Source organism: Phasianus colchicus, chromosome Z, assembly GCF_987193195.1.
Source record: "Phasianus colchicus chromosome Z, bPhaCol1.hap1.1, whole genome shotgun sequence".
In the NCBI taxonomy this organism is placed as follows: domain Eukaryota; kingdom Metazoa; phylum Chordata; class Aves; order Galliformes; family Phasianidae; genus Phasianus; species Phasianus colchicus.
This window is the reverse complement of record NC_143476.1, coordinates 84,771,427-84,795,611: the sequence shown is the minus strand read 5'-3', so window position 1 is coordinate 84,795,611 and position 24,185 is coordinate 84,771,427. Positions and strand designations below refer to the sequence as shown.

Here is a 24,185-nt window from a genome sequence, read left to right as displayed (position 1 = left end):
CTTGTGTGCCATGAGAGTCTGAACCCAGCAGCTCCAAATCAGACTTTTGCTCTTCACAATTTAGAAACTGCCAGTAATATTTCATGGAGCTCTTCTGTGGAGCAGAGGATATGCTAGTGGGAAAAGGTATCTTCCATTCTCCACCTCAAACATAGCACTCCAAGACATTACTCCCAAAATGGCTCAGTGCTTACACAGGCATGGACAGGCTTGACCATGAACCCTGGGCTGCCAAGAACAACAGTATCTGCTGTGCTGTTTACCCATATGACAGAAAATCACCTTAATTTCTTGTTCCTAAGGATCCTGACAGCAGGGAGCCCAAACTATCTAAAGAGAGCACCTGTGTCAGGATGAAGGCTGTCCTCGACAGTCTCTCCTCCAGTACCTTTGAGCAGTGATGAACTCTTCCCTTTGTGTAAAAGAGTCAGTGTGGGGGCAGCCACACTGCAAACTTACCCCAGAGCTAAAAGCGATCACGAACCTTGCTACTTTCTGCTGTACCTCCCTGAGCATAAAAGGAGAGCCCTGCATGTGTATCTACATGTGCATTTCTGTGAAAAAGCAAGAGAGAGACCAATTCAGCCCAATGAAGAGATTGCGGACAAAAGAATTTCATTAAAAATATTTCGCTCCCCTCAGCTCAATGAGAACTAAACATAAAACAGCTGTTATTTAAGGCATTCCTTGATAATACATAGATATTATGCTGATAAGCACCAAAATAGCAAAAGAGAGGAAGAAAAACAATGATGTTAGCTACACAGAAGGCAAGTCAGAGCTTAATGTAACTTAAAAACATCCTGGTTTCCACCCTTTCATTTATGGGGGTATTTACAGTAATGCCTATAGCAGTGAAGCATTTTAATAGCATTTTAGAGGCAGTAAAAGCTTTGGGAAGGTGACATTTATTTCACCGCAGTCCCTGGAGACTGGAGAGAGCCACATCATATGTAAACTTCAAAACCTGGCTTGCAAAGAAATAAATCATACCTGTTTCCAGTCTCTGGTTTTCTTTCACCAGGCCACGGGGAAAAGACATGATCAAAACACCATCCCATCCTTCCCACGTGCACCACGGCACCGGGCTCGGCCCTTATTCCCAGCTCCAAGAGGTGGCAGCACCGCTCCTGCCTTCAGGAAGCTGCTGCAGCGATGGACTGGAACTTCGTCCTGCCCTGGGAGCGGGAGGAAAGCAAGGGCACTCTGATCCTCTCGGACAACCACGCTCTAACTGAGCCAGCACTTGCAGCGAGCACAGCGTAGCACAAGGCACAGGGAAGGTGTATTAAACAGAACTTCTTTTGCATTTGTATCTGGCTTATTTTTCATGTTAATGCAGGTGGGGAAAACACTTTCTGGGATTGAAATGAGCCTGCATCTTTTCCCAAGGGGAAGCTTGCCAGTACTGCACATCACAAACACCTCTGAAAAAATATTAGCGGCACTGATTCTCTTCAGACATCTGTGAGACTGAAAGCTGAAGGCAAAGATACAAATGTGTCAAAGAATAAAGACAAATAGGAATTAAGGAATATAGTCATCGTTTCAAAGACCAAAAAAATTATGGGGAAAAAAAGTAAGAGAACGAGAAAAAGAAAAACAATCCTGAATCCTGGAAACAAAACACATCCTATCAAAGAGCCACTTCTCAGTTCAACTTTCTAGTGGTGAAACTGTCACTGGACAAAGCTATCAGTGAAGTACATGTCAGCAGGTTCATTATCTCTCCTACCCATGAGAACAACAACAACTGTTAGACCCAAAAGGGACCCAAAGGTGAAAACAGCATTAAAAAAAAAAAAAAAAGAGAGAGAGAGATTAGATAGTAGTAAATTGATTGTTATTATTATTGAGGTTTTTCTGTGGTAGTCTGGCTTATAAGTATTAGTATTACTTTAACTGGACTAGTAATGACTTTATTATGTTTTGACTGCAGTAAGATTTCAATTAAGCTGACAGTCAGTTTTTGGATCTATGAGAGTGTAATGTGTTCCTCCTTGCCCATAACAATGTTTCCGCACAGCAGGAGAGAAGTCAGAAATCACTTGCAGTGCTGAGGAAGCCTTTCCACACAAAGACATGGGTGACTTCCGCCCAAATCCTTCCCTTCTAAGTCTACCTGTTTCTTTTTTTTTTTCTACCCAGTTTACCTGTCTGAGGATGCAAAGGGCAACCCTTACTCACAAGACAGACACTAGCATCAGATAGTTGGCATCAAGAGCCAAAATTTTGGACAGCTAAACGAAGGTATTAAGAACTGAAACTATTCAAAATGCTCCTTCTGGGCCTTTTCCAGTCATCACTTTACACAAACATATCTATTACTCCCAGTATGTGTCTACACATGCATATGCACACCCATCACGTCTTTGGCTGTCAGAGTTTAGCCCTTAGTTCATCCAAAGTGAGCTTTCTCACAAGCTCTTTTTCCTCTCTGAGAGCTGTGAGCTGAAATAACTGGCGAGGGAGAAATCGCCAGTATGTAGGGCAGTACAGTACACATGCTTGCTGTCTTTGACCAACCAGTTAGTGCAGGTTTAGAGTTTTTCTTTGAGAATGTAGCTTTGACCAAGGTACCACTTGAAATGCTCCTGCTTGGTACCCAGGGACTTGAATGGGACATTCAGTGGGCTAGTTTGAAAGTAGCACTAGCTACTGGAGCCTCTACCTGCTCTGCAAGGTACCTTTCTGGCCTTGGATGAGGCACATCATTCTACTTAAGTCTTTCTACTCTCTTCTTTGGCTGTTTTCATTTTTAAAAAATTTATCAAGTTATTTTTCAACTTCCTCGGACCACAGCCTCCATTTCACTAACATCTAACCTGCCAAGGATGTTAGGACATGATTTCTGCCTGTGATCACTGCATTTTTCCACAAGACCCATCACAATAGATAGCTTCTATCCTGCCTTCTGCTAATTTCCATTGTACCATTTTGTTGTCTCTTGCTGAACTCACCAGCCTGCTCCTCCTCTAGCTCCTAGAGAGTCAAGTGATGCTGTATAAGGAATTTAATAACACAAAGTAGTATTTTGAATTTTCTTTACATAAGTAAAATATAATGATAATAGTAATCACCAGCAGTCCAGAACCATTAGTTGCTTTGTATCGTGGTGGCATAGCATAACAAAGTCACATGTCAGATCACCAAATTACTTATTAGCTGCTTATTAAAATCAGATTTTTTTTAATTATCAGCAGAAATGAGAATATGAGGAAGGAAAAATGTGCAAGCTATCTTTGTTAGAGGCTCACTATAGACAAACTGCAAGAGGAGGCATTGTTCTGTTTTCAAGCCTACTCTTCAGTGTAGGAGAAAACAACCATTTTGAGCCAAGACAGAGATGGAAGTCCATGTTTTTCAACTTATTTCCAAATCAGAGTTAAACAGATTTTAAGAAAACTTAATTTACAATAAAATAATGAGAACAAGTTAAAAAAGAATTTCCTCCTCGCATCTAATCTAACCTAAATCTCCACTCTTTTTGTTTAAAGCCATTCCCCTTTGTCCTATCACTATCAGATCATGTAAAAAGTCCCCTCAAGTATGAGAAGGGATACATATGTACTGGGAATGCATCACACACACCTCAGTGATATAGCGATCAATCCTTCCCCTTCTATTCAGGACTGTCCTGAACAGCATCTGAGTCTTCCTCTGGGTGTTCTGTGTCATCATCATTATCACAGAATCACAGAATCATTTGAGATGGAAGAGACCCTTAAAGGTGGCCTGGTCCAACTCCCCTGCAATGAACAGGGACACCTACTGCTCCATCAGCTGCTCAGAACCCCTCCAGCCTGACCCTGAGGATCTCTGAGGATGGGGCACTCACCATCTCTCTGGGCAACCTGTGCCAGTGCCTCACCACTCTCACTGCAAAAATCTTCTTCCTTATATCCAATCTGAATCTTCTCGCCTTTAGTTTAAAACCATTTCTGTTTGTCTTATCACAACAAAACCTACTAAAGTGTTTAATCCTTCTTTCTTACAGCCCCCATTAGATACAGACAGGCTGCCCTCAGGCCTCCCCCAGCCTTCCGTTCTCCAGGCTGCACAGCCCCAGCTCTCTCAGCCCGTCCTCGCAGGGAGCTGCTCCATCCCTGACCATTTGTGTGGCCGCGCTGCTTTGGATGCAGCCCAGGATCCGGCCGGCTGTCTGGGCCGCAGGGCACACTGCTGGCTCACGCCCCGCTGCCATCCAGCGGCACCCCCAGGTCCTTTCCGGCAGGGCTGTGCTCTGTCCCTACATCCCCCAGCTCGTACTGGCAGTGGGGCCACAATCTGGTGCTACTTTTCTGAAAGAGTGGTCAGGCACTGGAATGGGCTGCCCAGGGAGGTGGTGAGTATTTGGATTTTGTGTTGAGGGACATGGTTTAGTGAGAACTATTGGTGACAGGTGGATGGTTTGGACTGGATGGTCTGTAGGTCTTTTCCAACCTTGGTGTTTCTGTTATTCTGTGAACATGATCTTTGCTTACACCAGCAATAGCATTGCTCTCCAATTCCCAGCTTCCAAACCCTCCACTCAAGGGCTGTGTGTAGAGAAGTGACTGGTGAAGACTGAAGCAAAAAAGTTGTTGAATACTTAGGCCTCCTCCTTAGCTGTTATTACGAGTCTGCCTGTATTGCTCACTGGAGGCAGTATGCCCTTCTGGGCTTTCTTCTCCAGCTGACGTACCTATAGCAGCCTTTCTTCTTTATGTCCCTTGCTGAGTCCAGCTCCAGTCGGGTGTTGGCCTTCCTGACTTCATCCCTGCACAGCCTGACAGTAACCCTATACTTCTCCCAGGTTACCTGTCCCTGCTCCCTCTGCCTGTGCCTTGCTATCCAGATTGACCAGCAGGTCCTCATTCAGCCATGCTGTCTCTTGCCTTCCTTTCCTGACTTTATCCAAGTGGGAATGGAGAGCTCTTGTTCCCTAAGGAAAGCTTCCTTAAAGGTCTGCCAGCTCTGCTCCGCTCCACTTCCTTGTCCTTGAGGACAAATTCCCAGGAGTTTTTGTTGACTAATTCCCTTGAGAGCTGAAATGTCGCTTTCCTAAAACTAAGCTTCCTGATTTTACTCTGCCTGTCCAATATTCCTCAGGAGTGTGAACTCCACTACTGCATGTCACTACAGCCTAATCAGCCTCCAATCCTGATGTCACCAGACAGTTCACTAGCATTGGTGAGAAAAAGGTCCAGCATTGCATCACCCCTCATAGGGCTGTCTGTTACCTGGCTCAGGAAGTCAGCCTTGATACATTCCAGGATCCTCCTGGATCACCTGCAGCTCACCATGCTACTGTTCTGGCAGTCATCAAGATGATAGAAGTCCCCCAGCAGGGCGAGAGCTTGCAAACATGACACCTCCTATAGCTGGAGGAAGAGGGCTTCATCAATAGGCTCTGGTTGATCAGGCACCCTGTAGTAGACCACAGTAACAAGGCTCCCTTTGTTGCCTCTGTCTCTAACTCTCACCCATAGGCTTTCGACTTACTCATGGACATTCTTTTTGCTTTTGGGCCACAAAACCCCAGAAGAAAAAAAAAATTATTTACAGGAGACAGTAGAGAAATACATTCTCAATGTGGGAACAAGCTCCCACACTGAATCAAGATTTTAGAAAGTAATCCTATAAGATGCACAGTTTGTTTCTGATGCAGACTGGTTAGGATTTCTATAGGGACTGAAATCCATCGATCTGGTAAACCAGAAATTTCCACAGCTATCCATCACAATTGCCCATTAACCTCTCCCACCAGGGGAAGTGAATGGAGCCCACAAGCAGGAGTTTCTAAATAAAACTGGAGAGAAGACAAGCTTGAAATGGAGATGCTTGAATAACTTCCGTTAATGACCAGGTCTACTTCCATTGTACGTAACTTTTGTATTTCCTGTAGGTCATCACTGCCCTAAGCACCATGTGCTTTCAATTTGGGGCCATTCATGGCAAGTGGTACTTGTTAGTAGTTTTGGCAGCTTCCAGGAACTCTGGTGTGTAATTTGCAGTACGGTCAGTTCCAGTAATAGGATAAATTTCATAATACCATTATGCATTTCCTAGAACACTCCTCTTGCCATCACATGAATATTGAGGATCTCAGCTCCCATTTTAGGAAAAAAGAATTTTCTGTGCTAATGTCTAAAAATTTCTTGAGCCTTTGAGGTCTGAGACGACAAAACCTCGTATAAGTTTTAGATCATAAGGTAGTTAAATCAAACCACAGGTACAGCATCAGATAATTTTTGCTCGGAAGAGTGAAGACACCAAGTCACACTTATCAAAAACTTCTAGCTAACCACACAGTATGGCAAACAGCTGTTCTGTAGGTGAGTAGCCCACCATAGACTCAATAAAACAATAGAAAGAGCACGGGGAAAATTAACCTATTAAAAAGTCTCAAATACATCCTTTTACACACGTGAAGTTCATGATACCTTAGATGCCTGACCTTTTAAGCATACCCTGAGACTTAAAGTGATTTGATAGAAAGGCATCCTCCAACATCCCTGCTAATGTGTCTACCTCTTCAGAGAGGAATGAGCTCCCGCAACATGAACAAGCTCCCACATTGAATCTAGATTTTAGAAAGTAATCCTACAAGCTTCTTCCAAAATTGCAACAATCTCTTTGGATCCAACAAATCCAAGAAGATGGGTCCTTAACTGAAGTTTGCAAAATGCTTTGTAGTTTCCTGGAGCTGTAACCTCACAGCTCCTTTCGACCTACACAGAGCCCAACACCTACAATCAACTACTCTTTCAGCAATCATCTGCCAGTAGTTTTCATGTTTTCTCTGGAAAGCCCACACCATCCCAGAAGGTCTCCAGCAAAAACCTGATTTGAAAACTTATTCTCTGCTCTGATATTTCCTACTTGGTTCTTCTGGAGCAGAAAATTTGAATTCCTCTATGCAGCAACACAGGTTTCCGAAAACAAGGCCCAAGAGCCTGTTCCATGGGGACAGAATCAGGCATAAAGTGTGGCTATAGAACTGTGGGAGGAAACTTTCTCTTCCTATGAACTTCAATGTCCTAAAACAGAAAGGCTGCGTACCCTATGGCAGCAACCAAATGCCCAATCATAGCAAAGACTTGAATATCAGCACTCATCCTAGCAACCAGCAAGACATAGAGCTCTGATTGCTTGGAAGGACTTAAACGTTATTGCAGTTTAGGAGCAAGAGTGATTTTTTTTCATTCATTCATTCATGCATAAGAGCTCCCAAGAGTCTGAACAAGACTCTCTATTCATAGTTTCAGGTATGTATAGAGAGGGAGAGATGCCTTTTCTATAACATCAATAGAGGTGGGGACCAAATGTTTTTCTTAATATGAGGTCCAGAGAAGAGCAAATATGTGTGAGGGTTTGGGAACAGTGGGTTACCAATCTGGTAGAGGTTCGTAAGGAGTTAGGAGATGAGACCATGCAGCTTTGGGAACAAAGTTAGCCTAATTCTTTAATGCAGTGGGCTATGAAGCAATTGCTTTCTTGTGCCCCAGAAAAGACAGGACCCTGGGGATAGAAACCTTTACATCTAACATTTTGTGCCTATGGAAATGTCTGCCTTGGTGGCATGCACAACAGTTGAGCCCCCCAGTACAAATTGGAACCTGCAGTGTAATTTTTTCTGACAGAGATAGAATCTGCTCTCCAAGAGCCATGTTTACTCAGTTCTTTGGTAGCATGCTCAGATAGACACAATGACGCGTTGCAGAAGATCATTTTGGTCAGATGGCCGCAGTTCTGTCTTTCCTGAAAGAGTCAGGAGTAATCATTTAGTCTCTGGCATGTAGCAAGACAAACATTTGTCCTATCTGCAAGAAAGACTGCTTGTTCACTCTGTTTGTCTTCATTTTGCCTTTGAAGAAGTGTAATCCTACAAACATGTACAGGTCCTGCTGGCTTACATTACTGGACAAACTTCTTTTTAATGAAGAGTCATGGTTGTTATGTAAAAGCAACACATTCACATTCCTTTGCAAATACAGCCCCAGACTGATCTGACCAAAAAAAGTGATAAATTTGTCAGGCTCCACTCTCCTGAGACCCTGGTAAGAAGGTGCTGGCACACAAATGATTCCCAAGAAATGGAAGCAAATCTTTCCCAACTTTAGATACTCTGTCAAGAAGGGACCAAAGCATTTTAGTATCTGTTAAGAACTTCCCCAAATGGTGCAGACACAGGCCTAAGCTTCCCCTATCCTACACCTTCCCAGTGCATTCACTTAGCTCAAGCTGCTTCAATCAAACAACAACGCATATTCTCTCTCCCTCTCCCTCTATAAAATCACCTACTGGACAAAATACTGCACATTCATCTGTCCATCATAGATTGTCACTGGTTGTCTTTCTGCTGCCACTGGGATTTCCTACTGGCTCAGCTGTTTGAGAAAGATCAGAAGCTTCAGAGGAGAGTGGGGGAAGGGCAGGAGATAAAGGATATTCCATTGTAAGGGGAGAGAAAACAATGGTCTGAGTCCTCTTTGTTGTGCAAAGAGAGATGAAAGGCGTTGGTACAGTCAGTACTGCGGGTAAGGCAGGCCTCATCCAGGGCTGCATATCTCTCATGCCTGGTAATGGAAGTGTCTTTAAAATCTAAGAGAGGATAAGATATTTACATGTCAGTGTGTGCAGGTCTGAGTGGGAGTAGGGTTTGTATATATTACAGAGAGAAAATGCAGATGGAAACAACCCAGTTTGGTGTCTAAAGCCTTTTTCAAAGCCCAGTAAAATCAGCAGGAATCATTCCATTTACTATGACAGGTTTTGACCACAACTTTCCTTGCCCCTCTCCAGTGCCTATGACCAGGGCTGCTCCCTGCTTCATATCCTCAATTAAACCCTGCAAACAATGGAGCATCCCATATTCATCCAATGACTATTTTATAGGGAATCGTTGTGTTCATCACTCCTTGCTCAAGATACCAAGGTCTCATTGCTTGAATTGTTTCTGGAAAGTGGTGCCACTAGATTTTTTTCCACCTTTGATGTTTCTCTCATCTGAACAAACTCCAGCTTCATCTCTCTCCCTAGGAACCAGATTTGACATCAGCAGGGCTCATTAACTCATCATCTTCCTCTGTTCTCTAGTCTGTCATATTTCTACCAGCTCTGCCTGAACTGCCTTTAACCTGCCTGCCAGTAAAGCATGCATTTCTGGAAGGTGTTCATGCTGGATTTACACATATCAAAAGTTGGTGACACTTTTGCTTTACGGGCTGAAATCTATGCACAGAAGTGATACGACTTTTTCTCCTTTGGATTTGTGCTCTTGCATATAAAAGAATACTTTAAGATCTTTTTCTTCTTCCATATAGTTGTATTTACAGGCTGTAAGCAAGCTACCTTTCTATCTCCTTTTCGGTAAGATCACCTATTAATGCAACAGAAGATTTTCACTGTGAGGCATTTTATTTCATGCTGTTTTTAATAGCCATTACGAAATGTGGGTGCTGGATCAGTTGGATCAGGACCAAGCACTGATACATCAATCATAAAGACGTAGGACTATTTCCACTCCTCGCCCCCCCATTTATACAGCCATAGATTGCAACACTGCTGTTTGCCACAGCACTGAATTACGAGTCAAAATTGAGCTGCTTCTCAACTCTTTGAAACACTGCTGTCTGCCCTCCTCCTCTGTCATAGGAGATATCCAACACTTGCACAGTTTGGGTGGTATAGCATCAAGTAGGCTTAATACAGAAAGTTGACTGATGCCATGAATCCATTACGATAGCAAGAGTCACAGTGATTAACATACTGTATTAAGTCGCTAAATTCTAACTTAAACAGGTACCTTTAAACACTAAAGTTTCACTCACCGACAGGCATGGTAAGAATCTCAGCCTTGAGGAGTGCCCTCAAGAAGCATCCTAACCAAATATTGCTGGGCAGTCAACTGCTTCAGCAAGGATAGCTCAGATTTGGTCTTCTCTGATTGCTATATTGATGACTTGTAGTCATTGGCTTGTAGTCAGAATTTTACTATATTATTTTTACCTGTTTCAGCAACTTGTTGTTTTTCCTTAAGAGGTTTCAGTGGATCACTTGTAGGGCTGTATCCTTTTTGCTTACAGTCATGGCCATGAGCTCTATTACTGAGCTATCCAGTTCAGGGAACAGTCTCATCAAGGCCTCCTGTTGTTCGTGATCCAGAAGACTTATGTCAAGTGTAGGAGCCAAGCATATCCATCACATTCTTCTTTTCCATGGTTCTCTAGACATTTCTCACCAAAGTTTTGACCAGGCTAAACAAAAACACCGATCTTTTCTGTCCAGATAACATCACAGGTCAAAGTGGAACAAACAGAAGAGTGAAAGGTTGAACCATCGAAGTGGATCAAGACCTGCTACAGGGGGATGCCACAGACATGAACGTGCAGGAGATGCATTCAGGGATAATGTCCTTGCACAAATAGATAGAGAATTTTTTTAATTCCAGAGTGTTATCAGATTTGGAAAAATGCTGTAAGAGCGAATCGCTCCATTACCAGCATGCTGTTACACAGCAAAGGGGAGCTGTGTTTCCTCTCTAACACCCATATCATAAGTGCACTGCCTCTGAAAATAATTAACTGAGCCTAACTCTTTTGCCTGCATTAAGTCCGTATTTTAAGTTATCTCTTCACCCCAAAAAATAATTTTCACTCTCAGATTCACACCCTCTTATTATAATAGATAATATGAAATCCTCTCCCAATTAATTTGATGAGACTATTAGAAAGAAAGGGGTTTCAGCATGTTTGGGAAGAAAATAGTCTATGGGAGACATAAATTACAAGAACACCCAATCCCCTTGCTGCACGTTAAAAAATTGGTCACATATGTATTCATGCATATATGTCCAGGTATAATCGTCTCAGTACTGCCACACATTATGGTCTCGTTTGAGTAACCAAGGCTTTCCTTAGGGCTTTCTGACACAGTTTTGATTAGGAGATAAAATTCCGTTTCTGATCACTGCAACTCCATGGCTTAAACACTCTACCATGAGCCAGAGCTCATAAGGACAGATGCAATCATGCATTTTGATTATTAATCATGGCTATTAGGCAAAGTCCTCGATGACTGGAAAGAGGGAAACATCATTCTCATTTTTAAGAAAGGGAAAAAGTGAGATCCGGAGACCTACAGGCCGGTGAGCCTCACCTCTGTGTCTAGGAAGATCATGGAACAGATCTTTATGCAAGACATGTAAAGCGGCATGCAAGGAGGTGATCTGAGACAGCCAGCATGGCTTTAACAAGGACAGATCATGCCTGACCAAAGTGGCCTCCACTGATGAAGTGACAGTGTCGGTGGACAAAGAATGGGCAACTGTTGTCATCTAACTGGACACCACGTTGTTCTTTCAAAATGGGAAAAATATGGGTTTGAAAGGTAGACTATTGAGTGGATAAAGAATTGGTTGGATGGTCACGGCCAGAGGGTCATGGTCAATGGCGCTATGTTAAGGTGGAGGCCAGACAAGAGTGGTGTCCCTCAGGGATCTGCCTTGGGATCTGTGCCCTCCAATATCTTTACCAAATACAAAGACAGTGGGATTGAGTATATCCTCAGCAAGTTTGCCGATGACACCAAGCAGAGTGGTCCAGTAGACACAATAAAAGAAAGGGACTTTATCCAGAGATGGACAGGCTAGAAAAGCGGGCCCATGTGAACCAAATGACATTCAACAACGCCAAGTGCAAGGTGTTGCACCGGGGTCAGGGCAATCTCAGGTATGCGTAGAAGAACTCATCGAGAACAGCTCTGAAAAGGGACTGGGGGTTCTGGTAGATGACAAGCTTGACATGAGCCAGCAGTATGTGCTTGCAGACCAGATGGCCAACTGCATTCTGAGCTGCATCAAGGAAGGGGTGGCCAGCAGGGTGAGGGAGGTGATTGCCCCTCCCTCCCTAACCCCCCGCTCTCGTGAGTCCCCATCTGGAGTACTGCAGCCAGGCCTGGAGCCTCCAACTCAAGAAAGCAGTGGAGTTTTTGGAGTAGTCCAGAGGAAGACCATGAAGATGATTCTATGATCTCCCAAAACTCCCACTGCTTTATCCCTTTGCCCACAGCCCATGCTACCTCCCAGATATGGTATTGTTGCCCACTGCTGTTTTCCTTTGGTACCTTTGTGTGGGACCAACCTGAGGAAAGCCAGCAGGACAGGCAATGGAGCAGAAGATACAGTTAGTGGGAATTACCATGAAGAAGGGGGGAAACTAAGCCAACTTTCTGAAGGGAAGTAGACATTTGGTTACAAATTTTCATTACTTGGGCTCCCAGCAGTCTATCACCATAGAAAGCTGTCTAATTTATGAAACCTTCCTAAAGTAAACATTTATTCTGGATAATCCTGAAAACTAAAATAGAAAAGAACAGCGTCTAGTAAGGGAAAAGGAACAACCACAAGGAGAAATGTTGTTGCCAGGAGCAGATTGCTTGTAGCAATGGATCACTGACTCCTCCCTGAAACAGAAACTGCTTCAGGTCTGCCTGGGGAAAACACAAGCATCCAACTGAAAACAGGATATAAGGGAGGCAAAAAAGGGCAGGCTACCTCTTTAATCAGAGCGAATTTCCCAGGAACTCACCTCCAGTCATCTTCAGAGCTTGGAAAAGTGATTGGTCATATGCAGGGGACTTATCCTGAGTCTGTGGATGTAGATTCTAGTGCTATTTTGAGAGCTTCTGTTGCTTATGCAGTGTATGGGCACCTCATGCAGTCTCCCATGGTTCTATTATGGTCAAAGCACTCTAAGAACATAACAGAACTAACCACAGTTGAACAGATGTAGCTTTAAATCAGATTAAATAAAAAAGAAAATAAACAAAGTGTAAGTACTGTCTTTATTCTGAAAACAAAATCTGCACACAAGAGATACCACATCAAACAGGTGCAAACCACTGGTGCCTGTCACAAGCTTTGCTTAAGCCAGTCCTAGAGAGAGTCAGAAAAGCAACTTCTCCAAGATGAATCCTGATAGGGCAGGGAAGAAAAGGGTTTGTGGAGGGACAAGCCCAGAACTCAGCATTTGCAGTGTAATGGCTGGTTGGCATTGGAACCGCTTTATTTTAATGTCCATCATCCCCAGATTGTTTTTACTGTCTCCAACAGCATTGCATTCAGAAATGGTGGTGCATCCCTTCATGGCAGCTTTCACAGTTAGTCCACCTACACAGCAAAAGAAGCACATTCCACAGGTCAAGGGGAACAGTCTCCATAACTATTCCCTCCCTGGCCACTGAAGTTCCCATGTTCACCTCACGTACTGCATATTCTTCAGTTGGCTCCAAGCCCATCCCTGGCTGTTCCCTTCTACTGAATGAGTTTGAAGGTTACCTTCACTGACTAGAAACACAAAGTGTTTAGGGTTTCTTCTTCCTTACTGATGAACAAGCCTTTTTTTTTTTTTTTTTTTTTTTTTAATTTAAACAACTGCAATTTAAAAATTGAAAAGTTTTTAAATTGTTTTATTTTATGGATTAATTTTCAGTTCTTCCATTCACACCTCGCCTAGCTTCCTAGAGAAGTGAGAGCTGTGATACAGTAGTCCCAGTGTTCATTGTTACCTTCTTACTTTGACCCTTTCATGAAATTTAAGATGAATGACTTCTTTTTTAGCCAAAATTTGACCAGGAGTGAGAAGTCTCAAAGGAATTACAGGCTGAGATATGTATTTAGGCAAGTCTGTCTCTAAGGCCTTATATCATTTAGCCAAAGCAACAGAGAAATCTTGCTCATGTACCCACTGAGAGCCCAGAACTTTTGCCAACACCAGAGCATCTACTTGATAGATAGACCTTAAAGTGCTGTAGTCCCAGAAATATCCACATCTAGCTAGCAGTCTGGACACAGAAGTAACCTGAAATTCAGCCTGGGGAAAGCCAGATAACCTTATCCCAAGTCAACAACACCCAGTTCCTCATTAAACTAGATTATTCTTTTCTTCACTCTGGAAACAATAATTTTCCCAAAGCTTCAGCCTGCTGGGCCAAACTAAACATCTGTGAAGAAAATCTTTGTCAGTTAACAATTCCAAGCAATTTTGTGGGAAATTACCTAATTGCCTACGGCTATGGACACACAGCAGGTCAGACAGGCTGAGAGTGATCTTCCTGTTGATGCTGGGTACCTAACTCCCTGCTCAGATACTCTCATTCCTATTGTTTGCATAAAGAAGCTGATAGCTCTGCATTAGTTTCACCTGAACCTCCAGCAACTGGGTGACTGGTGACTGGTTTAAATCCAAGCTCATCCTCATGCTAGGGCCAGCAAATTCAAGGGGGGGAGGGGGAGAGAGGGGTATGTCCACATATCAAATTGCTTCATGACAACAGTTCTGTTCTTTCCCTCAGTTATGCCATGCTACAAGGGATCCCAGCTGTTATTGGAAAAGAGGAAGGAAAGCACACCCTTGCCCTTTTACCATATTGAAACATGCCCATTTTAAGCTTCAAATTTCTTTGTTTTTCTCTTCACACTTGTCACCCATTTTAATTTATCTGTATTGCTCCCTCTTAGACTGGGTTTGCTAGTTAAATAAAAAAGATGACAGACAGCCCCAAACAAAAGACTGTTACCTGTATTCATTAAGCCAGCCAGGTCAACACACTGGCTTTCAGATCCAGTGCAATTTACAGTTTCGTTACCACACTGGAAAGAATCCACACTGTAGCAGGCAGGACACTGGAATCCATTGGGCACATTATTCTCTGGTGGCACTTGAAGGAAAGAGATAGGATGCAATTGGTTTTAACAAAGGAAGGAGAGCGAGGAGCCAAGTGATGGCTTAGCGTACAAAGCCTGATCTTGGTACAAGGTAAGCAGAAAAGGGATGGTGATAAGCCAAAAGGGAGCTCACATGAAACAGACACTGTCCGACAGGCATCACCCACACAGCAGGCCAAGCGGCTCCTTGCTTTCACCTTCCCATAGTTCATGGTGACAGGGCCCATCTGGCAAATTCTGGATGGCAGACAGGTCTTGATCGACGAAGGGATTGCCATCCCCCCTGTAATGGGGCAGCACCAAATCATTAACCACCTTGTAATTCCCTTCCCCTCCATTAGGTTCCTACAGCAGCAACTGCTCAACAGCCTTCCCAGGACCTGACAGACACACTCCGAAAGCAGTGCCAGTGACACTGGTGATCCCCTCAAATGAACAGGCATGATGTCATCACGTCTGAGACACTAGTGAGGAATTTCTCACTGGAAAGGGATGAAGGCACAGCAAACATCTCACCTACCTATTGTAACTTCATGCAGAATGATGCCACAGGTGTCTGCATCACCACTGCAGGTTTCCATGGGGCCATTACAGCTTCTTCCTATACTGTGACAAACCTCACACTGAAGCATGGTTCCTGGATGAGGAAACAAGACATATTTCTGAGCAGCGGTCATGAGAGATTTCACTTCCCCTTTCATCTATTATTCTTTTCCTTCTGCTTTTGATCAGCAATTTTCATGTTTCTCTTTCCTTATTTTTCCAGTTATTCAGTTTGTATGTTCTTTTGCATTATTTCCTGTTATTATTTTATCTGGTATGATCTTGAACATAAGGAAGTGCAGGGAAGCCTTTCTGAGCTGTGATTTTACATTTTAACTACCAATACCTGGCCAGCATACCTTGTCTCCTAGTAGATAATGCTTGCTTGATTTTGCTGAGGATGTTAAGAGAAGCACACTACAAACCCCTCTGTCCACAAAGGCATTTGGGTGTTCCTGAATTTGCAGTCCCCAAATCTTCTCTTTGCAGTGAGCAAGGGAATTCAAGGCATTGGCTACTGAGGGGCTTCCAGCAGACATTGTGCTATGCACAAACTGGGAGCAACATATCTCTTTGTAGACATCAGAGGAATCCACTTTTCTGACTATCTACTGTTTCAGGACAAGAACTTCTTAATCAGACCAGAGTGTCAGGCAGTCGACAGAAGAAACTTAGGAAGGAGTAAAGAGTTTATGGAGAGAGAACAAACAACATAACCTCCTTGATACAACAACTGGAACCCAAAGGTTCAGCATGTAGATCCCCAAAACTCAAGTGCCATGTAAGGAACCCTGCAGCAGCCATGACATCTGCATGTATGACACAAGACCTCCACAAGACTAATGCTCTTCCCAAGCAGAGCTGATGGACAGCTGAGGTAGCATATGATGTCTAAATTAAAATCGCATGATCCTGGGCATGAGCAAACCAACCAGTCCCTTAAATCTGCAGTCACTGTTGGCTGGATATTGATTCAGCTGACCAAAGTCTACCCTAGAGTTACTCAAATCATTCCTGTGACTGTCCCAGTTAAATTGCTGTCGACCACCATGGGAGCTTAGATAGCCAGCTCATATTGTGAACACCTTCACCCGTATATTGGCTCATAGTCTCAGATATTCCCCAAGCCCTAATGCTTATCCCACTCCATATCAAACTTCATATGAGGGATTCCCATGTCTCAGAAGACAGGAACATCCCTCCATACACAACACCCATTCACAGACCTCTTCTAAGTCTTGCAGCCCCACAGGACTCAGCAAAAAACTCACCTGAGTCTAGAAAAGTCAGGAGAAAGCTGAAGCCAAGAAATACTTTCATGCTGATGGATTGTAAGGACAGAGAGCTGACAAATCTTGCTAAGCACAGCGCTATGTACCACAGGGGTTTTTATAAACCGGAGCGTGATGGATATGTCAGTGATTTGAGGAAGTGGCAAATGCAGAAGTCGTAGCTGTGGAAGCACATCAAAGAGTACTGGTAGCACAGAGCACGTGAAATGCTATTTATTTTTTCATTTAAATCATATTTCTGCCTTTTCCTCCGTGCAAGAAAGTGCTATATATCGTTCCCCAGTGTAGAGTATGCAGCCTGTGGGAGAGGCTGGCTTGCCTGGAATTGGTCAGGTATGTCTCCAGTTCAGACTTTGTTTAAACAACCTTCAGCCTCTGCCATACATATGAATGAAGGAGAAGAAACCATTTGAACAGCCCTGTTGTGCTCTCTCCACAGGCCCAAAGAAGCAAATTGTAGCAAGAGCTAGTCAGGAATTTTCCTCGTGGCTGAGTTTTTGCTGGCTGGTTTCCCATCTTCCTTCCCATCAGACAGTCAGGAGCTCTCATGCCTTGAGTACAGCAGTAAAGCAGACAGCAGCAGAGCAGTGAACTTCCTTTCCAAGCTGGCATGCAGCTTCTGTTTGCAAAATGACTGCCAATATATGCCTTGTAGGAGGCTTGATCGGGGTTCCCTGGGGATGAATATGTCAGAGCTGCAGAGTGGGTCCTCCAGGGTGCAGGTTTGTATATTAAACAAGTGGAAGTTGATAAGAAATTCTTCTATTATTCCTTTGTCCTTTAAGTCAAACCATTCAGCAGAGAGGAACTACTGATGTGGCTGTGACACAGACTGGTGGCGTTACTTCCATGCCCTGGGATCTTGTGATGAGCTAAGGCCAAGTAGTTGGGGCCAGACTGCTATCAGCCCAAACATTCCCTGTCCCTTATGCAGCTTTTAACAGGATGTGTTGCCTCATCAAAATCATTTCCTACCCAGAATATACCCCTCTGCTCATATTCTTGTGCAGATAGGTCACAGCCAATTAGTTCATTGTCCTTCAGTACTTTTTGCAGTGACAGCAGGGAGCAATTTATGTCCTACTACCAGTCCTGGCTGTTGTGAAAGCTCTTTGGACCAGATACAGCTCCAAGCAAACTTTGCTGTGTAGCACGTCGAAGTGCTGGGATCATCTAGCCCCTAGATGCAGCAACCATCTAAATAAGTACTCCACAGCAGGAACATGCAGACCACAAACACAAGTCGGTAACAAATCACAAATATGAGATACAAGAACATTTCAGATCTCACCCAGTCCATCCTCATAGAATCATAGAATCATAGAATCACAAGGTTGGAAACGACCTATAAGATCATCTAGTCCAACCGTCTTCACACTGCCACTGCTACCACAAGCACTAAACCAGATCTCGCAGCTCCTCGTCCAGACACCTCTTGAACACTGCCAGGGACGGCGACTCCACCACCTCCCTGGGCAGCCATTCCAGTGCCTGACCACTTCTGAGAGAAGCAGTTCTTCCTTAAGTCTAACCTAAACCTCTTCTGGTACAACTTGCAGCCATTTCCCCGGGTCCTGTTCGTTGCCTGGGAGAAGAGGCCAAACCCCTCTTCACTACAACCTCCCTCCAGGAAGTTGTAGAGTGCAATACGGTCTCCCCTGAGCCTCCTCTTCTCCAGACTAAACAATCCCAGCTCCCTCAGCCGCTCCTCATAAGACTTGTGCTTCAGACCCCTCATCAGTTTCATTGCCCTTCTCTGGACACGTTCCAGGGCCTCAATGTCTTTTTTGTAGTGAGGGGCCCAAAACTGAACACAGTACTCGAGGTGCGGCCTCACCAGTGCTGAGTACAGGGGGATGATCACCTCCCTGCTCCTGCTGGCCACACTATTTCTAATGCAGGTCAGGATGCCACTGACCTTCTTGGCCACCTGGGCACACTGTCAGCTCATGTTCATCAAGCATCAACCAACACCCCCAGGTCCCTTTCCTCTTCACAGTCATCCAGCCACTCATCCCCAAGCCTACAACACTGCTTGGGGCTGTTGTGGCCAAAGTGCAGGACCCGGCACTTGGCCTTGTTGAACCTCATCCCATTCACCTCAACCCAGCAATCCAGCTTATCTAAGTCCCTCTGAAGGGCCTCTCTACCCTCAGGCAGATCAACACCACCTCCCAACTTGGTGTCATCTGCAAACTTACTGAGGGTACACTCAATCCCCTCGTCTAGGTCATCAATAAAGATATTAAACAAGATAGGCCCCAGTACTGACCCCTGGGGGACACCACTTGAAACAGGTCGCCAGCTGGACTTCACTCCATTGGCCACCACCCATTGAGCACAGCCCTCCAGCCAGTTTCTTACCCAAAGGAGTGTGTACCTGTCCAGGCCATGGATAGCCAGTTTCCCCAGAAGAATCCTGTGAGAGACCATGTCAAAGGCTTTGGTGAAGTCTAGGTAGACTACATCAACAGCCTTTCCCTCATCTACCAGTCTGGTCACCCAGACATAGAAGGAGATGAGGTTGGTCAAGCACAACCTGCCTTTCATGAACCCGTGCTGGCTGGGCCTGATCCCCTGGGCACCACGCACATGCCGTGCAATCTCACCCAAGATGATTTGTTCCATTACTTTCCCTGGTACTGAGGTCAGGCTGACAGGCCTATAGTTCCCCGGATCCTCCTTACGGCCCTTCTTGAAGATGGGAGTCACATCAGCAAGCCTCCAATCCTCTGGGACCTCTCCAGATAACCAGGAGAGCTGATAGATGGCCGAGAGCAGCTTGGCAATCACCCCTGCCAGCTCCCTCAGCACTCGAGGGTGCAGCCATCCCGTCCCATGGACTTGTGACAGTCCAGATGGAGGAGGAGCTCTCTGACTGTCTCCACCTGAATCGCTGAGGGTGCTTTCTGAGTAGCGTCCCAGACTTCCAGATCAGGGCATAAAATGCCCAAAGGATAACTGTTCTGGCTATTAAAGGTAGATGTAAAGAAGGCATTGAGGACCTCAGCCTTCTCGTCCTCAGTGGCCACGTTCCCTGCTTCATCAAGTAAAGGATGAGGATTATCCTTGGTTCTTCTTTTGCCGCTGATAAATTTATAAAAGGATTTTTTATTGTCTTTTACTGCAGTGGCCAATCTGAGTTCAAGTTGGGCTTTTGCCTTCCTAACTTCCTCCCTGCATACCTTAGCTACTTCCTTGTAATTTAACCAAGTAGCCTGTCCCTTCTTCCAGAGGACATAGACTCTCCTTTTCTCCCTGAGTCTCAACAGTAGTTCCCAGCTCATCCACACTGGTCGTCTACCCCTGCGGCTCACGTTACGGCACGCAGGGACACCCTGTTCTTGCGCCTTTAAGAAGCGACTCCCAGGGGACCTGTGCTACAAGCACCCTGAACTGATCAAAGTCCACCCTCTGGAAGTTCAAGAAAGTAGTTTTGCTGATCATTCTTTTGACACCCCCAAGAATAGAGAATTGTACAGTTCCACGGTCACTCTGCCCAAGACAGTCCCCAACCTTCACTTCTCCCACCAGTCATTCTCTGTTAGCAAATATCAGGTCTAGCAGGGCACCACCCCTGGTAGGCTCTCCTCCCAGTTGCATAAGGAAGCTATCTTCCATGCACTCTAGAAACCTCCTGGACTTCTTCCTCTGTGCTGTGTTAGACTTCCAACATATATCAGGGAAGTTGAAGTCTCCCATGAGAACAAGTGCTGGCGATCGCGTGACTTCCGCAAGCTGCTCATAGAAAGCTTCATCCAACTCTTCATCCTGGTTAGGCGGTCTATAGCAGACCCCCACCAAGATGTCGCCACTACAGGCCTTCCCCCTGATCCTTACCCATAGACACTCAACTCTGTCATTACAAAGCCCAAGCTCTTCTACATCAAAACAGTCTTTGATATAAAGAGCCACACCACTGTCCTTCTTTCCTCGTCTATCCCTTCTGAAGAGCTTGTAACCATCTGTCACAGCACTCCAGTCATGGGAGTGGTCCCACCATGTTTCAGTAATAGCAACAAGGTCATAATTAGCCTGACTCACAATTGCTTCCAACTCTTCCTGCTTGTTGCTCATGCTGCATGCAATGGTATAGATGCACTTCAGTTGAGTCGTCTGCCTCCCCCCCAGCTTAATCATCATTCTCCTAGGCTCATCCCTTGTGAGACCTGTTTTGTCCTCTTCCCCCTTCATAGCTAGTTTACAGCTCTTTCTATAAGCCCCGCTAGCTCCTGTGCTAGTATTCATTGCCCCCTTAGAGATAGGCGGGTTCCACGGACAGACAGCAAGCCAGGGGCCAAGTAAACTGCCCCATAATCAAAGAATCCAAAGTTTCTGGCTCGACACCAGCTTCCAAGCCAATTATTCACTGCTCGTGCTTTCCAATCCCGCTCGGTGTCCCTTACTGCCCCACCTGAAGGTATAGAGCAGAAGATCACTTGAGCTCCCGCTCCTTGAACTAAATGCCCTAAATGCCTGAAATCTTTTTTCATAGTTTATAGATTTGTCTGAGCAATTTCATCACTGCTCACCTGAACTACGAGCAATGGAAAGTAGTTTGATGACCTAACCAGCTTAGGGAGTTTCCCGGTTATGTCCCTGACCCGAGCCCCAGGAAGGCAGCACACTTCCCGACGGACAGGGTCAGGTCTGCATATGGGGCCCTCTGTTCCTCTAAGAAGGGAGTCACCCACCACGACCACCCTTCTTTCTTTCCTGTTGGAAGCAGTCTCAAGGAGTGGGAGTGACCGCCTCGCCCTAGGCTCTCTCCCAGGCAGATCCTCCATCGCCTCTCCACTCATCCTGTTGCCCAGGACAGCACCAGCCCAAGACAAGGGCTGCCCATAGGGACGTACCAGGAAGCAGAGAAACCTCTCACCATGCACCTGGCAGAGTCAGATGTTTGGTGAAGAGCTGAGAGGGTTTAATTGCTGAGGTTTCCTATTGATGTACAGATGAGCTAAGCACTGTTCTCTACTAAGACTGTGCTCTACCAAAGGCTTCCTGCAAGTCCATAGAGAAAATCACAGATAGAATCAAAGAATCATAGAATTGCTCAGGTTGGAAAAGACCTTAAAGATCAGCACATAACCAAACTACCCTAACTCTAACAACCCTCCTCTAAATCATGTCCCTGAGCACCACATCCAAACGGTTTTTAAACACATCCAGGGAAGGTGACTCAACCACCTCCCCAGGGAGCCTATTCCAGTGCTTAACAACCCTTTCTGTAAAGAAGTTTTTCCTGATATCCAACCTAAACCTCCCCTGGCACAACTTGGGGCCATTTCCCCTCATCCTGTCAGTTGTCACCAGTGAGAAGAGACCAACCCCACTCTCACTGTAAGCATCTTTCAGGTATTGGAAGAGAGCAATAAGGTCTCCTGTCAGCCTCCTTTTCCCCAGACTAAACAGTCCCAGTTCCTTCAGTCTCCCTTTGTAGGGCACATTCTCCAAGCCCTTCAGCAGCCTTGTTGCCCTCCTTTGACCTGCTCCAGCACCTCAATGTCCTTTCTGTACTGAGGTGCCCAAAACTGAACACAGCACTTGAGGTGAGGCCTCACTGGTGCCAAGTACAGGGACAGGATGACTTCCCTAGTCCTGCTCACTACACTGCTCCTGATAGAAGCCAGGATGCCACTGGCCTTCTTGGCCACCTGGGCACATTGCTGGCTCATATTCAGCTGACTTTCCATCAGTACACCAAGGTCCCTTTCCATCAGGCAGCTTTCCAGCCACTCCTCCCCAAGTCTGTAGGGTTGCCTGGGATTGTTGTGACCAAAATGCAGGACTCGACACTTGGCCTTATTGAAACTCATACAGTTAACCTTGGCCCATCGATCCAGTCTATCCAGGTCTCTCTGTAGTGCCTTTCTCCCCTCAGGCAGATTAACATTCCCTCCCAACTTGGTGTCATCTGCAAACTTACTGAAGGTGCACTCAATCCCCTCATTAAGATCCTTAATAAAGATGTTAAATAGGAGTGGCCCCAGTACCGAGCCCTCCTGGGGGATGTCGCTCGTGACCGGCCTAAAACTGGATTTAACTCCATTGACTACAACTCTTTGGGCCCGGCCATCCAGCCAGTGTTTCACCCAGTGGAGCGTATGCCCATCCCAACAGTGGGCAGCCAGCTTTTCCCCGAGGATGTTGTGGGGGACAGTGTCAAAGGCTTTACTGAAATCCTGGTAAATCACACCAACAGCTGCATCCACTAAGCAGGTCACCTTGTCATAGAATGAAATATAGTTGATGTTTCTGTTCATTCTTCTGCTTTGATGTGGTGCTTCTCCCACTCACCTTATTGCCTGTTTTTCTCATTTGGGACTAACCTTTTCAGAGGGAAAGTGATTTATACTATTTCCAATTTATATTATTTCCAATTACATTTAACATTACATTGGAGTTTCTTCTTAACTAAGCTAAAGGCACTATGAACATGGAAATTCATGCAATTACTCTGGATAAAAGCATCGTTCTCTCAGTGTCTGTAAAACTTGTATCACAGGAAGACAAGTGAGAGCAGCATCCTCACTCTGAATTTTGTTTTCAACTCAGAAAACTCCTGTGTCTTGCGGCACAGGAAATTCATAATGAAGCCAAACTTCTGACTGCAGTTCACTCCTCAGACTGGATAAAGCCCCACCCCCAGGCAAGCTGGGATCCCCAGAGCAGCATGTTCCTGCCCTTTAACTACATGTGTGACTGCAGATACAAGTAGAGCAATGAGTGCATGTGGCTGTATAGTGTGATTTTTATTTCATGGCCTTTCACTTAAGGTGGTTGCTGAAGTGCCTGGGAGGATTTTCCTGAATGACATAGCTGCACTAGCCACTGAATTACACTGAACTCACCTGTTTCCCATCTTTCATGAAGGGAAAGTGTGAAACCATAGCTTTTTCACCTACATTTTTAGAGATGAAACCAACTGCAGCAAGAAGGAGCTACAATCTGCAGCAATAGATCTAGAAAATGAGAGAAGGTGGAAACAAGGAACACCCAGTCGTATCTCCATACATCTGCAAAGTCACAGGCTGGATAAGAGAATCTATCATAGGAAACTTAGATGAAACAGTGGGGAAACTTTCTAACAATGAAAATGGTGATTGCCTAGGGAAGATGTGATTCCTGGGTGGCCTGGGAGAACAGGCTGAGCAAATAATTATTAGGGAATTATTTAGTTGATGGAATTCTGCTTTAGGACTGAGCAATGGTTTAGATGGCTTTCTCTCTCCAGGTTCTACATTGGTTTCTATACATACATGGTTTCAGGGTTTGCATGGAGGGCCATTTTCTGCAGCATGTGCTTGTTTACAGAAGTAGAAGAGGATGACTACCTGATGGGCACCTTTACAGGGATGTGAAGCAGAGGCCAGGGAGGCAGGGAATTTTGGGAGGCTGCAGCGTAGATAGAACTCATACATTAACTTGTCACACAGGTCTGTGGTAGAAAATGCCAGTGGGTTTCAGAGCCCAAACATAAAGATATGTCATTGAAGCTTGAAACTAATGAATCAGATTTGCATCACAGCTGAAAAACCTAAGTCAAAAAGCTTAGGAAGAAGCAAGAAAAGCAGTGATAAGAAGTAGAAAATAGGCACAGTTTCTGTGGGATAGAGCAGAGATGTCTCTTATGACTC

At 44.9% G+C, this 24,185-nt stretch overlaps 1 protein-coding gene across 1 annotated transcript; it reads right to left on the bottom strand.

Annotated features, from left to right (window-relative positions):
* Positions 1-12,825: 12,825 nt before the first annotated feature.
* LOC116241038 (phospholipase A2 inhibitor gamma subunit B) lies at positions 12,826-16,716 on the bottom strand. Its single transcript, XM_031611646.2, has 5 exons — positions 16,525-16,716; positions 15,231-15,347; positions 14,844-14,993; positions 14,563-14,703; positions 12,826-13,153 (listed from the first exon to the last, which is right to left on the bottom strand). The coding sequence occupies exons 1-5, from the start codon at positions 16,571-16,573 to the stop codon at positions 12,930-12,932; spliced, it is 681 nt and encodes a 226-aa protein (XP_031467506.1). The 5' UTR covers positions 16,574-16,716; the 3' UTR covers positions 12,826-12,929.
* Positions 16,717-24,185: the final 7,469 nt, after the last annotated feature.